General features: G+C 33.9%; 1 protein-coding gene and 1 long non-coding RNA gene across 2 annotated transcripts in view; one reads left to right on the plus strand and one right to left on the minus strand.

Moving 5' to 3' along the window:
* The first annotated feature begins 11,284 nt into the window (after positions 1 to 11,284).
* LOC112019949 (LRR receptor-like serine/threonine-protein kinase RGI2) lies at positions 11,285 to 13,059 on the plus strand. The gene is made up of 2 exons (XM_065763519.1): positions 11,285 to 12,891; positions 12,999 to 13,059. Exons 1-2 carry the CDS (start codon positions 11,285 to 11,287, stop codon positions 13,057 to 13,059), a joined length of 1,668 nt encoding a protein of 555 aa, XP_065619591.1.
* A 180-nt stretch (positions 13,060 to 13,239) lies between these two features.
* The window catches only part of LOC112030606 (uncharacterized), a 60,190-nt gene continuing 56,929 nt past the window's right edge, over positions 13,240 to 16,500 (minus strand). Inside the window, exons 3-4 of the long non-coding RNA XR_010625011.1 lie at positions 14,548 to 15,975; positions 13,240 to 14,401 (exon numbers count right to left, since the gene is read on the minus strand). This is a non-coding gene — a long non-coding RNA (uncharacterized LOC112030606). The remainder of the gene's footprint in view (positions 14,402 to 14,547; positions 15,976 to 16,500) is intronic.

Here is a 16,500-nt window from a genome sequence, read left to right on the forward strand (position 1 = left end):
AAGAATGGGGGGGGGGGGGGGGGGGGGAGTAAAAAAAATGATGAAAATTGAGCTTTAATTTAAGAATGAAGAAAGTGGGGCTTTCTTCTATTATTCTGGAGGAAGATTCTGAAATAGTTATTCTAGGAATTCATAATTAATAGAAGGGTCTTTCGGATTGGCTATAATCTATAGGATCGATACCATGAACCCAAAATAATCCTATATTATTACATGTGTGATTAGTCATTGAACAAAGTCTACGGATCACCTTCTGTAAAGCTAGATTCTATTTTTGTCTCACTCTTGTGATTAGAGGATGGTTTGTGAAAGAGAGAGAGAGAGAGAGGAACAAAAATAGAGTTAAAGGATCTAGTTTGTTAGGGTCATATTTTGTGTAATTGGCTAATCTTTTGACAAAATGTGATTTACTTGGGGTTTAGTACTTCAAGAAACATGTTGTTTAAGTCAAGTATTAAATACATGAAGATTGGTTCAAGAAACAAGCGAAGAAAAGTTGTTCATTAAGTCTAGATAGATAGCTCAATAGATGCCTACTATTAAGACTTAATGTGAAGCTCGATAGATAGCTCAACAACAGCTCAATCTATTGAGAATTACGATTTCAAAATTTCTAGATCTAAAATTCGACCCAGCTTTGCATATTTGTTTGGGGTTTCTTTTCTCACAACCCTAGACATATATAACCCCCCCCCCCCAATTAATTTGTTGTAATTTATCTATGTTCTCATTCTTTCCTTTTGTATATATTTTTTCAAACTTCCAGATTCATGAACAATTTTTTTGGATGTTTGATGCAAAAAATCGCCACAGTTTTCTTAGGACTCTTTGTAATTCAACTTCTTATTTCTTTCTCACCTTTTGATATATTCCAATATCTTTGTTTTTGCTTTTTTGTTTCATTGCCAAATTTTCATGCTCACACTTCCTTACTTGTTACTTGCTAGATATGAGATTAAAAAAAACTTCGAAGGTTGACTTAGTGCTTCCTAAGACCTCGTGATATCCATGAGATCCCGGGTTAGAACCCACTTGTGTTTGTTTATTTAGACCCCTCTAAACTGAGATTGTTTAACCTAATTAATTAACCAAGTTGTTACTTAGGTTTATTATGAGATATAGGTTAAACAATAACAATCATATCACATAAAGCAGAATAGCAAAGAAGACAAGTGATATGATGACCCAAAAAAACCAATGAAACTGTCTAATTTCAAGGTAAAAAACCTGGGAATAATTTAACCTAAACAATCCACAAGGAAACAAATTCAGTAAATAGATGGAAGTGTTTACAATAAGTTTTTCCCTAAATCTAATGCTACCTCTTGTAGCATTTACTCATGTGACCACACATAGCTCCGAATCCAAGGACTTTTCTATCTGAATTTGTTGCACACAAACACTTCAGCAGTAGTTGATCTTGTATGCAGCAACTTATCTCCATCGGTTCTTGTATTTGAATCTTTTTTCCAGTAGATGCTTGTTGAGTTAGAAGGTTATAGAACCTCATAGATCTCATTGAAGTAACTCACAAGACTTCACAAGACTTCTGAAATGTGAATTAGAGTTGTCCTTTTATACCTAGTAGTGTTGGACTTAAACCTTATACGTTTCGCTGGCTTTCAGGCTTGATTTAAAATTTGCAGAAATAGCAGTTCAATCAATCAAACCTTTCTCTTGATTGGTTGAGCCTTGTAGTTTCTGAATTCTTCTTTCTACAACTTGATTGTTCTTGAATCTTGGTTTGAATTAACTTGAGAAATGTCTAAAATTGTTCTAAGATATCTTATACTAGGCATGTTTTTGTACTCGGTTTGCCAACATACATAAAATTAGAACCTAAGCATTTATTCCTAAATATTTATAAAGACCAAACAACTTGCAAGCATTTTGGAACCACTCCCATGGGATTTCTCCTTGTAATAACTTAGTGATTGTGAGACGAGGGACTGCACCCGAGGAAATAGTTAGATACTCAAAGAGATCTAAATACCTTTGTTTGTCAACAAAAAAATAATTAATATTACTTATTAAAAGTATTATAGTAACTAATCTAATCATTAGAAAAACAACACCTAAAAGATAAATAACTGACTTAGATTTTACAAAGCAAACACAAAGGTAAAAAGGAATATATCACCTATGATATTTTTTCCTTATAATAGTATAACGTCAAGATTTAGACCATTCATACAAGTAAAATACAATATCTTATTATAGAAATAATTATCAATTGACCGTATAATTTTAATGGTGTGATAAATTTTGTAACAACATGTTATCTAGGATTGGAATTTTTCCTTTCTTCTAAAGGTCTTACATCAATGTTAGGGCAAGAATATGTCACACATTTATTTAAAAATTTCTCACACATTGCGCGAGCTAACAACTAGCTGATCTAAAACTGCTATTTCAATCCAAGTTAATAAAAACAACTTAACATGCTATGAATATTATCCTATCATCTTTAATTGCAAACATATGTCTTAAATTATATATAATAATTTAAATACGGCAAGACTTAGGTACAGTACATAAGTGTTATTCTTTAGGTTCCCCTCTTAAAATTCTGTCATATGACTTTTTTCTCATAGATGAAAATGTATTTTTTTAATTAAGTAGCCACATGGTAGAATTATAAAAAGGGAATATAAGAAACAACTAAGGACTGTACATAAGTTTTGTCCATTTCAATATATTCACTTCAAGGCTCAAGCATTGACTTTTTTGATTTCTTTTTTTTTAATCCCTTCTAAAAAGCCCTTTTAATTTCTAAACCATGTACCAATTATTTTTTTAAAACCCCACAATGTTACACCACAAATAAAGAAATGCCTCTTATCTAAGCTACAATAAAAACCAAGCATTTGCCCAAAGAGAGAGGGGGAGAGAGAGAGAGAGTGAAGCATTTGTCGATATTTTTGAGAGTAGATGAGATGTGAGAATTTGTTCTTAAAGAGGTGCATCTAGCTCAAATGCCTAGAGATAATTTTTCGTATATTGAGCTCAGAAGCCTCTTGCCCAATAACCACCGTAATTTTTGTTACATTGACGTTCTCCATCATTTACTAGCTTGCACCAAGAAGTTGATATTTGATGAGAGGTGAGACCAGAAGAGTTTTTGTTGTATTTGTCATTAGCAAGTTTTTGAGGGCATTTTAAGGAATGACACCTAAATCATGTTCGCGTTGAGAAAATGAGATCTATAAAAATGCATTAGCTTATTCCTAGTGTTCGTAGTGACTAGTGGGTGCTAGAATGTGATCATTTAATTTAAAGCGGATAGCTATTGAGATATCAAGCACCTAGTTGTTGTTGAAGGAGTTTCCTATGTCCTATGTGTCAGGATTTTAAGTTTAAATTTAAAATATTGCTTTTGTGATGAGTTATTTAATATTTTTGTTAATATTTTTAAATTTTGTGGAATTTGGATCATTTGGAGATTTTGGAGATTATATATACTAATTAAATATATACTTTTATGGATCAATTGTGACTTGTTGAGTGACTTGAGTCATGACTCTTTTTCGATTGTTATTATTATTATTATTATTTTGGTAAAAAAAAGGAGTTTCTTCAGGGTAAACTCAACTTGTTACAAGTTACAACTCAACTTGTGCGTGCCGGTAAAGTCATGTTGTCCTTGCAGAGGGGAGACTTTGAATGGAAAATGGAAAATCAACTCTCGAAAGTCTTTTGGCCCTTGTTGTATGCAAGACTTGCAACTCAAATTCTGCATGCCACGTCAAATGGACTTAGAAGTTAGAATACAAATAGAAAGGTCAAATTACGATGATGCATGTGCTTTATTTTTTCTTTGAGAAGATGATGCATGTGTTATTGAGAGGGCCTAATCAATTAAATTTAATGTCGAACCTTAAATTTACATGTCACTAAATTAAACTTAATTGATATTCATCTTAAATTATAAAAAAAATTAAGATAATTATCATCCCATGCAAATCTTGTTAGAACTATTTGAACATTTATAATTGAAATAATTAAATAGATGGCTAAATCATATCAAACTCCTTAAACAGCCCTATAAATATAGGTACACTCCTTTGAACATCAAAGCACCAAACTTTTGAAGAGCTTCGATCAAGACACAGAAGCCTAATTTTTTTTTTCTTTCATGCGTTTGTCTCTAACTTATATCCTTGAAACTTTCAAATCATAATAAAAAAACGACTTTCAAATCAAAACCAGTTTTGAAGAGAAGAATAAGAGAATCTTCCTTTGCTAAAGGTTTTATATGAAAAGAAAAATTTGCTCTACTCTTAAGGATTCAATGATAAAGAATTGCCCATAATATTTAGTAATTTTTTTTTTACTCAGATTTATTGTGTGCAATATTCTTAATGGTTAAAATTTTGAGAGATAGCCACTTCTTCGCCATTCCTATTTTTATACTCACTATGCCAAATTTAATGATTTTTATTTATGTACTTTGATAATTTTAAGGTTAAATTATTAATTTGGTTCTCTAACTATTGTGTCAAGATCACCATCAACTATTAGTTATATGAATTTAGTCTCCCTAAATTTTGAAACCAAGTCAATTTTATCCTCAAATTTCCCCCTTTTGTTTAAATTTAATGAAATTAATTATTGTGAAAAATGAGACATATGTTATATGGTTATTATGAAAAGTATAAAATTTCAAAATCAAATAAATTTAAATAGTTAATTTTGTTAAAATTTAAACAAAAAGGAGAACCAAAAATGAAATTGACAATGAAGCTCTAAATTAACACACTTAATAGTTAATAGTACGGTCACCAAATTGAACTTTACTTAATAATTAGGGGACTCAAAATTACTTTTATTTTTAAACATTTAATGAGATTTTTTTGACAAATTATAATCACCTAAGACTAGAATAGGAGGACATTCAGCAAAAATAAATAAATAAATAAATAAAAACAAGAAGAAGAAGAAGAGGAAAAAGAAGAAGAAAAGATTAGCATAGAACAAAAATAAGCATTCAATTCACGCAGCTTTGCTGAGTTTTGAAATATCAAATAAATGCGTGGCATTTTCTTTGCAAATGAAAAGATTCCACACGGCAATCGCATTTTTTTCCAAGCTTTCGTGGTTCCCACATGCAGCAGGAGACTGGAGATTCAAGACCGCTTCCTCCATGCCACAATTGGATAAAGTCTAAATGAACTATTTGCAAACGGAATCAATTATTTTTCTTAGTAAAATTGTATTGAACTAAAACGATCACCAATTATCCACTAAACATGCCATCTGAAAGATTATTGAGAAACTCTGAGCTTTAACAATGGCGGACAAAATCACAGAGAAGGAGAGAGAGAAGGAAAAGTGAGAGAGAGAGAGAGTCTGTGATTGAATGAAATTGATTAGCAACACTAACTGTAGAAGTGTACATCAATACATATATATATATACAAGATCAAGATTAGCTTAAGCTAACTGCTTAACTACCTAACAATAATTCCGTAAAGATTGGAAGCTGTTAATCCCAATTACACACGTGATCAACATGACATCATCTAACTCTAGATTCCAGAGAGTTCTTCTAGCTTCCAGAAATATCTGCACTGACTTGATGAAATAACAATCCAGCCTTCCAGTGTTTAAACGATATCGTATAGTTTAATGACAAACGATGCCGTTTAGATATAAAACATAATACAGCTGTTATTTTGAAAACTAGCCGTTAGGCAATTCTTTTATCTTCTCTTCATCCCCCCTCAAAACCTTGGGCACCACTGTGAACAAGATTTTGGAACACAGAATCTGGAAACGAGAAGTGGGCAAACTTTTAGTAACAATATCAGCAAGTTGATCACCAGTAGAGATGTATTTGATATGAAGATCTCTACGAAGAACACGCTCACGAATAAAATGATAGTCAACCTCGATGTGCTTGGTATGAGCGTGGAAGACAGGATTCGAGGCAATAGCTAAAGCAGAAACATTATCACACCAAATTCTGGGAGGAATAGCAAGATAAATGCCCAAATCTTTAAGAACTTGACGAAGCCAACAAAGTTTAGCAGCTGTGGAAGCCAAAGCCCGATACTCAGACTCTGTGGAAGATCTGGAAACCGTGAGTTGCTTCTTAGCACTCCAAGTAATAGGATTATAACCCAGATACACCAGAAATCCAGTAGTTGAACGGCGATCATAAGGGTCACCAACCCAATCTGAGTCTGAAAAAGCAGAAAGAGAAAGAGGACCAGGCTGAAGACGAATGCCAAAATGTTGTGTGCCAACAAGATAGCGTAGAATGCGTTTTGCAGCGACAAGATGAACATCCATGGGAAAAGACATGAACTGACAAACTTGATGAACTGCGAAACTCAAGTCTGGTCTCGTGAAGGTGAGATAATGGAAGGAACCAACCAGACTACGATACACATGAGGATCAGAGAGCAAGGTACCAGCATCTGGAACAAGTCTAACATAAGGAACACATGGGGTTTTGGCAGGCTTGGAATTAAGCATATGATGCTTAGTGAGGAGATCTGTTATGTACTTAGCTTGATTGAGGAAAATCCCTTTAGGTGAGTAATGAATGTGAAGACCCAGGAAGAAATGCAAATCCCCCAAATCCTTCAATTCAAAAATTTGGCTCAACTGGTTGATAAGAGATTGAAGAAAATCTGGAGAGTTACCGGTGAGAACAATGTCATCAACATAGATGAGCAAATACACCAGAATCTTGTTATATCTAAGGATAAACAAAGAAGAATCAGCCTGAGAAGATTCAAACCCCATATGGAGAAGTTGAGTAGAAAATCTCTCAAACCACGCACGAGGAGCCTGCTTCAACCCATAGAGTGATTTTTGCAGTTTACAAACATGATTAGGAAACCTGGAATCAACATATCCAGAAGGTTGGACCATATAAACCTCTTCTTTGAGGTACCCATGTAAAAACGCATTTCGAACATCAAGCTGTCTCAAGGGCCAATTGAATTGGACTGCAAGAGAGAGAATGATCCTCACTATGGGTGGTTTGATAACAGAGCTAAAGGTTTCATCAAAATCCACACCATACTGTTGATGAAAGCCTTTCGCAACAAGTCTGGCCTTGTAACGGCTAATTGAACCATCACTACTCCTTTTCAATTTGTAAACCCACCTGCATCTCACAACATTTTGACAGGGATGAGAGGGAACAAGTATCCAAGTGCCCTGTCGTTGAAGAACCTCAAACTCCTCATCCATTGCCTTGGACCATTGAGGATATTGCACTGCAGTTTTGAAGCTTGGAGGCTCCAATTCTGTATAGTCAATCTTAGCTGTAAAGGCCTGAATAGCAGTAAAGGCCTTAGGTTTGGAAATGCCATTTTTAGACCTAGTAGTCATAGGGTGGGTATTAGTTGGTACAATGGCTAAGGATGTTGGATTAGGTGCAGGTGAAGGGGGCTGAGACAGTGATGAAGGTTCTTGAGATGTGCCAGGGGTAGGTTGGGATAGATGTGAAGATGAATATGACGATAAAGGTGGATCAGTGGGTGAGGAAGAAGTTGACTGAAGAGGTGGAGAAGGGTATATAAGAGATGAAAGTAAGGTAGGGTCATAAGCAGGCTGAGAACAAGACTGAGTTGACGTATCAGGAGATGGATGTATAGATGGAGATGTGACTAAAGACTGACAGACATGTGAGGACACCCAATTGGAGGAAGACAAAGAACGAGAAGATAAAGTAGAGTTCTTGTCATATAGAAATTCAAGTTCATTGAACAAGACATGCCTAGTTATATATATTCTATGAGTAGAAGGCTCAAGACAAATGTAGCCTTTTGAATATGCAGGGTATCCAAGGAAAATACGTGGTTTAGTGTGTGGTTGTAACTTGTGAGAGTTATAAGGCTTGAGTAAAGGAAAGCATGTACAACCAAAGGTTCTAAGATGATGGATGTCAGGTTTAGATTTGTATAACACTTCCCAAGGAGATTGATTATTTAGGATAGGAGTAGAAGCCTATTGATAATATGTGTTGCTGCAGAAATAGCATATGACCAATAAGAGAGAGGCAAATGTGAATGGGATAGCATATTAAGAGAGCATTCCACAAGGTGTCTGTGCTTTCTTTCTGCCACACCATTTTGCTGTGGAGTGTGTGGACAAGAAAATGATGAAGTATACCTTGTGAAGAACAGAATTCATTAAAAGCATTTGAATTAAATTCACCACCACGGTCTGTTCTCAAAGTTTTGATTTTATGATCAAATAGATTTTCAACCGTGGCTTTAAAATACTTGAAAATGCTAAGAACATCAGACTTGAATTTAAGAAGATACACCCAAGAAAATTTATTAAAGTCATCAACAAAAACCAAATAGTATTTATAGTCATTGATTGAAACAACAGGAGCAGGGCCCCATACATCACTGTGTACAAGTTCAAGAGGCTTAGATGACTGAAATACGGAATTCTTGAAAGGTAACTGACACATTTTACCACTGAGACAATGTCTGCAATGTGTGACAACAGAATTATTATTGATAACAGTATCTGTTCTAACAGACTTATTGGAAACAAGAGAAGATAAGGCTGAATTAAGCACTTTATCACTAGGATGACCTAGTCTATGGTGCCACAGAAGCAGTTTATTGGATTTCTGAACATGGAAAGCATGATTGTGATGTGAGTGTGGCTAAAGTGAAGGAGATGCAAGAGCTTGGACAGATTTGGAGTAGATGGGATAAAGGCCATTCTTACTCAAGCCCTTGTAAAGGATTTTCCCCGTAGGAATATCCTGGATAAGAAATTTGTAGGCATCAAAATAACATGAACAATTATTATGAAGACAAAGTTTGTGCACAGATAAAAGATTAGATGCAATTCTTGGCACATGAAAAACATTTCTAAGCTGGAATTTATGGTATTTGGTATGGAGTGAGGTGTTACCTGTGTGATTGATTGGAAGAGATTGGCCATTCCCAACTGCTATTTGATCAGAACCTTTACACTGAGATTGACTTGTCAAATTATTGAGATTTGCAGTGATATGGTCTGATGCCCCTGAATCAGTGAGCCAAGGATCTGAACTTCCAGTGATTGCTGTATTGGATGCTGTTGCCATAGCAGCCAATTTAGCTGGTGGATTCTTGCCTTGAAAAGCAAAATCCATTCTGTGGTAGCAATCTATAGCTGTATGTCCCATCTTACCACAGATCTGGCATTGTGGACGAGTACTCTCAGGCCTTTGATTCTGATTCTGTGAGTTATGCTGCGTAGCAAAGGTAGCATTGTTGTAGAATCCAGAGTTGCCTTGAGTGTGAGGAGAGTAGTAGTTTGATCTACCACTACCTCTCCCTCTATTGTAATTGTTTCTCCCCTTTCCTCTTCCAGAACCTTGGTTCAGGTACATGTTGGACTGTGAGTTACTTCCACTGCCACTTGGCTTTGAATTGGAAGCAAACATTGCAAGAGAAGAATGTGGAATAGAGTCTGAAACTTCCATCATAGCTTGCTCCTCACTCTGAAGCATGATTGACAATTGCTCATAGGAGATTGGATCACTCCTTGTTCGTATTGCTGAGCAAAAATGTGCAAAGTCCTTTGGTAGGCCTCTGAGGACTATACAGATCAGTTCCTCATTATCTACAACAACTCCTACTGCAAGAAGTTTATCTCTAGCTATCTTAATCTTCTGCAAGAATCCATTGACAGTCTCAGTACCTTTCTTGATGCTTTGCAGTTCAAGCTTGAGATTTAGTATATTGGCTCTAGATGTAGATGTGAACCTTTGATCTAAGGTGTTCCACACTTCCTGAGCACTTGTGATTCCAACAACCAAAGAGAACACCTGAGGTGTTAGTGTTGAATTGATCAAAGAGAGAAGTGCTTTATCTTTGATCCTCCATGTTTGATATTCTGGATTCACCACAGTTGTTGGATTTCCCTGAGCATCAAGCTGAAAAGGACACGATGGTGAAATTGAGCCATTTATGTGCTCAATCAATGAATAGGCTTCAAGGATAGTCACCAGCTGGTGCTTCCATGGAATGTAATTGCTATCGTCCAGTTTGATAGACATCAGGTTTGACATATTGGAAAGAAGGAGCAACGGTGATTGTGAAGGTATGGTGGTAGTTGTGGAAGTGTTGCTTGTTGAAGAAGATGCAATTTTTTTTTTTTCTTTTTTTTTTTTTCTTTTTTTTTTTTTTTGAGAAACAACTTTTGAAGAGCTTCGATTAATACACAAAAGCCTAATTTTTTTTTTCATGCGTTTCTCTCTAACTTATATCCTTGAAACTTTCAAATCCTGATAATAATAATAATAATAAACAACTTTCAAATCAAACTAGTTTTGAAGAGAAGAATAAGAGAATTTTCCTTTACTAAAGGTTTTATATGAAAAGAAAATCTGTTCTACTCTTAAGGATTCAATGATAAAGAATTGCCCATACTATTTAGTCAATTTTTTTTTTACTCAATTTTATTGTGTGCAATATTCTTAATGGTTAAAAATTTGAGAGATAGCCACTTCTTCGCCATTCCTATTTTTATACTCACTATGCCAAATTTAATGATTTTTATTTATGTACTTTGATAATTTTAAGGTTGAATTATTAATTTGTTTCTTTAACTATTGTGTCAAGATCACTATCAACTATTAATTATATGAATTTAGTCTCCCTAAATTTTGAAACCAAGTCAATTTTGTCCTTAAATTTCCCCCTTTCGTTTAAATTTAACAAAATTAATTATTGTGAAAAATGAGACATATGTTATATGGTTATTATGAAAAGTATAAAATTTCAAAATCAAATAATTTAAATAGTTAATTTTGTTAAAATTTAAACATTAAGGAGAACCAAAAATGAAATTGACAATGAGGTTCTAAATTAACACACTTAATGGTTAATAGTATGGTCACCAAATTGAACTTTACTTAATAATTAGAGGACTTAAAATTACTTTTAATTTTAACAATTTAATGAGAATTTGTTGACAAATTATAATCACCTTAAGACTAGAATTGGAGGACAATCAGCCAAAAAAAAAAAAAAGGAGAAGACTAGAATAGAACAAAAATAAGCATTCAATTCAGGCGGCTTTGATGAGTTTTGAAATATCAAATAAACGTGTGGCATTTGCTTTGCAAATAAAAAGATTCCACAGGGCAATCGCATTTTCCAAGCTCTTGTGGGTCCCACATGCAGCAGGAGACTGGAGATTCAAGACCGCTCCCTCCATGCCACAACTGTATAAAGTCTAAATGAACTATTTGCAATTATTTTGCTTAGTAAAATTGTATTGAACTAAAACGATCACTAATTATCCACTAAACATGCCATCCTCTGTTTCCATTTCCCTTGTGATATTAGTTTGGATTACTACTATCATAATCATAAACCATGTGGGTAGCGCGAATACTTCTACGGTCGCAAAACCTCAATCACCGCCACTAGCCCAAGAAGCAAAGGCTCTGAACCAGACTGAGTGGTGGTGGTGGAATGAAGAAAGCACCTCAAGTCATTGCAAGTGGCACGGTATCGTTTGCAATGATGGTGGAAGCGTGATAGAGATCAACTTAAGCCGTACATATTGGTATGAGGAAGCCCAGTTACGCAATTTCAGCTTCTCTTCATTCCCAAATTTGGTCGGATTCAAGCTAGCAGGAATGGGGCTATACGGGAGCATCCCACCAGAGATTGGTAGTATTTCTAAACTCACTTACCTTAACTTATCTTGGAATAGTCTTTCAGGTGAACTACCTCTCTCACTCGCAAAACTCACTCAATTAGAGAAGCTTGATATTTCTTTCAATCAAATGAGCGGTCCAATTCCCTTACAATTGGGAAACCTGAGTAGCCTTGTTGAATTATACCTGGCTGGAAATTACTTCAGTGGTACAATCCCTTCAACTCTTGGCCTTTTGACTTGTCTCACTCATCTTGATTTACATTCAAATCAAATTAACGGTACTATCCCTTCTGAAATTTATAATCTGAAGAATTTGATGGCTGTGGATTTGGGTACAAACAATCTTCTTGGTCCAATTTCTTCAAAAATAGGAAAGTTGAAAAATCTAGTTTCGCTAGACCTTTCTAATAACATGCTCACTGGTCCACTTCTTCATACTTTGAGTTGTTTGACAAACTTGACTCATCTCTTTCTTTATTCCAACAAAATCAATAGTCCCATTCCCCTAGAAATAGGAGAAATGAGAGAACTGAGGCACTTGGACCTCCATAATAGTAGCCTTTCTGGTTCAATCCCTTCAACTCTTGGACTATTAACTTGTCTCATTTATCTTGATTTAGGTTCAAATCAAATCAACGGTACCATCCCTTCTGAAATACATAATCTGAAGAATTTGATGAATCTATATTTGGATACAAACAATCTTATTAGTCCAATTTCTCCAAAAATCGGAAAGCTGAAAAATCTCGTTTCTCTAGACCTTTCTAATAACATGCTCACTAGACCACTTTTTCATACTTTGACAAACCTGAGAAGCCTTGTTAATTTACACCTAGGTGGAAATTTCTTCAATGGCACAATCCCTACTGAAATTTGTGATATAAAAGGTTTAATGACTCTGGATTTGGGTGAAAACAATCTTTCTGGTCCACTTCCGTATGAGCTTTCTCAGCTAACCAGATTACAATATCTTAATCTTTCCTCAAACAAACTTTCTGGAAGGATATTAGCCAATTTGCAAAATCTCGTCCATCTTTCTGTCTTAGACCTCTCACTTAACAAGCTGAGTGGACCACTCCCAACTCAACTTATGAATTTTCATGCTCTGGAGCAATTGCTTTTAAGCCACAACAACTTAACTGGAAGCATTCCTCGAGTGGCTTACCCATTTAAGTTAACTACTATTGATCTTAGTCATAATCTGTTAAGTGGAGAAATACCTCCTCAGCTTGGGAACTTGAGCTTTTTACGGTACTTAGATCTCAGCAATAACAATTTCACCGGTAATATTCCTCCCAATCTTGTTTTCTGGCGTCAAATGAATTTGTCTTACAACTCTTTGACTGGTCCACTCCCAGAGGATTTTTGTTACTATTTTGGGCCGGAAACAATTATGGGCAACAAGGATTTACTTTGTGAAAAAAATATCCCAGCCTACTCCAAAAGTACCGAAAACGTCACAAAATGGATAAAGATTATTCTTCCCATTGTCATTTCCTTCATCTTTTTATTACTCGGAATTGTGCTCCTTTCTCGCCAGAAGATAATCGAAAACACNAAAAACATCTTGATCTACCTTAATCGTAAAATCTTCAAATTAGCACTTGAATCAAACCATTCACTTACAAACCAACAACTTTGAGTACAACACTACTTATTTAATAGGAAGAACAGTAGCCTGAGCTTATATGCAAAAATTAGTGAAATTAAGATGGATGCATAGAGTTCCAATATTAAGATACCCAAATTTGTAATAAATATTTGGTTATTTGGGTTTCATCACACATTTAAGCATTCATTCAAATACAAAAACAATAAATAGTCTTTTAGGATAGAGAAAAATTATAGTGCCCTGAAAAAAGAAAACCCCTAATTGTCAGTCTTCCAAGGAGAGAGAGAGAGATTGGCATTAAATTATAGACAAATTTCATATTTGTATATTCCTGTTTCTTCTATTGAGGCAAACATTTTTAGTATTGCATTCAAACTAATTAACCGTAACTGATTTAAACAACAGGGGATATATTGTATGGGTTTTTCTTTAGAAGAAATCAATAAGAGTAGCAATTCAATATAAACACAGCAAACACAATAAGAGAAGTAGAAGTTTGGCCAAAATGTTGTTCTGTTTCGACTTTGGAGTTGTGAAGGTTATGAAAAAGGGTAAGATGTGAAATCTTTTGCTATCTGCAAGAGATCTAGAACTGATAAAATTTGAATTGTAGACTGGAGATATTTCATGGGTCCCTAAAACAATTCCAGTGAATAACAAAGCATTAACATTTGCACAAAGAAAAAAAAATGATATCAAAAATTAGAACTGAACAAAGAGCATGATAAATTTTTTGAACAATAAAAAATAATGGGAGAGAAATAGAGACAAAGAGACTAAATTTCATACCAATTCCAGTGAATAACAAAGCATTAACATTTGCACAGAGCAAAAAAATGATATCGAAAAATTTGAACTGAACAAAGAGCGTGATAAATTTTTTGAACAATATAAAATAATGGGAGAGAAATAGAGATAAAGAGACTAAATTTCATACCACATTAAAAAAAAAAAAAAAAAAAAAAAAAAAAAAAAAAAAACAAACAAACAAACAAACAAACAAACAAACAAACAAATACAAAAACAAACAAACAAACAAACCCTATTGTCTTCTCCGTGAACTTCAAAGTTCAACCAAAGCCTCTCTCTATTGCCTGTACCTTCTTTGTTTACAAATTTTTTTCTTACTCTCTATGCTGTCGTTTGACCCTATACAGCGTAAATGAATCTAATATAAATCAATCAAATCTAACCTAAAAGCCTAAATCTAAACGAATCTAAACAAAACACCCAAACCTAAATCATATTTTTAATGACCTAATTTTAAAACATAACCCAAAAAAAAAAAAAATTACCAATAGCAGGTCCAGCGGGCTAAACCTTGTAAATGGCATGAGAGGCAGTCTTTTGGGAATGGAAAATAGGTGATGGATAGAGGCAGGGTTGAGTGAAGATTTCTGAGATTTTGAAAGGTTTACTCGTATCAGTGAAGGTATCGGCTTTTAATCGATAGTGAGGGATTTTTTTTTTTTTGAGAAGCAAGAGTGAGGGACTTTATCGGTGTTCGAAGAAATGAATCAGTGAATGTGAACATACGAACGGTTTGGATTGAATTTATATGATTTGACCAATGGATATAGCGGGTGGCATTAACATTTTCGTTGTTTTCAGTTTTCAGCCACGTGGCAAATTTTTAAGTAGGTTTTCTTCCTATATGGCAGAACAACCTTAATTGCAGAAAAAAGTTTTTGCTATTATATATACTAGCGTTTAACCCGCGCAATGCGCAGGATCATTTTATAAGTTAGAAAAAAATCAACTTAATATATTATACTTAATGTGATGGTAAAATATGAAAGGGGATGGATGGTTAGTTGTTTAGATAATGATGCTAATGTGCAGGTGTTCTTCTAAAAGACAGACATGACCTGGCATCAACACATAATCTAGAAAAAAATGTTAATTGAAATCTAATAAGTTATAACTAATTGGTTCAAGGTTTTTTTAAAGGTTGTGGGTTCGAGAGAATATAGTTATTGAAGTATGAAATAATTAGGAGAGAAACTTGGCTAATAAAATCAATCTGTAAAAGATTTTCCTCTTGTATTAAGAGTTGTCCTAACAACATTTATTTGAAACTTAATTTCTTCCCTTGGTATCTCTATCACATAGGATTAAAAATTCTTAAGTTAGCTAGCATCCATTATTCCTAGAACTGGTCCAATATTTTCCAACAGCTTCACTTTCAGTCATCACAATCCAAAATTTGGCGGTATTTACAGAGGCGCTTGACAAATTACATTGAATTAAAACAGACATGTCTTTTCACAATTAGTTGGAGCCAAACAAACTAACCTTTAATGCAATATAATCGCAATCATGTTAAAATAGTCTTTGAAGGCAAGAGTTATGAAATAAAACTTGAACATAATTAAATCAACGGCTAAACTCGTATTCACCACCAACACCACTACAATTTTTTTGCATAGGTGAATCCAAATGTTCAAAGGTTCTACACATTCATTTTGTCACATTTTTAATCCATGGTACTAACAAAAACAGAAAATATCAGACATAGAATTTCATAAATTTAAAAGATCACAAAAAAAAAAAAAAAATACATATAGAATTTCATAGACTTGATAGAGTGTTATCCTTCAGATTAATACATATAGGTTGAAACAAAGACACATTTTTAACCCCAACCAACATTTCTTGTGATTTGTGACAACTGTGTAACAACCACCTGCCATTTGTCAATATTTATCTATAAGTTGATTTGGCTGAAAATACAAAACCATAATATTAGTTAGAATGCCACAAAGATGTAATATTAGCCCAACAAAGATGTAATGGTTTATAGGATATTAGCACTATGATTTAAGTCATTGGTGTTTTAGATACAATTTGATAGTAAAAACATAATGTAAACTTAGAACAAACAATTATCAATAGAAATCTACCAAGAAAGCCACTAAATATATATATATATATATATTTTTTTTACTGAGTAACTAAAATAGAATATAGGTTCTGCTAATGACAAAATTCCTTGTAATCCTTAAAATATCATTTGTTGGAGTAATATCAAGACACATAAAATACTTCTAGGACTTATAAATGTGATTCAAACTTAGGATGATTTTTGCAATTTCTATGACACCTATAACAACTATTATTTTGTCTACCCTTTAATTTTTCATTTTCTTTTTCTTTCTTTGACTTTCCTTTATTTGTTTTTTTTTTTTTTTTTTTTTTTTTTTTTTTTTTTTTTTTTTTTTTTTTTTTTTTTTTTTTTTTTTTTTTAT

The sequence above is a fragment of the Quercus suber genome, unplaced genomic scaffold, assembly GCF_002906115.3.
Source record: "Quercus suber isolate HL8 unplaced genomic scaffold, Cork oak 2.0 scaffold_511, whole genome shotgun sequence".
Classification (NCBI taxonomy): domain Eukaryota; kingdom Viridiplantae; phylum Streptophyta; class Magnoliopsida; order Fagales; family Fagaceae; genus Quercus; species Quercus suber.

Coding starts and splice junctions, on each gene's coding strand:
- LOC112019949 (XM_065763519.1), top strand. CDS start 11,285: ATGCCATCCTCTGTTTCCATTTCCCTTGTGATATTAGTTTGGATTACT. Junction 12,892..12,998: donor GGGAACTTGAGCTTTTTACG/GTACTTAGATCT, acceptor GTCCACTCCCAG/AGGATTTTTGTTACTATTTT.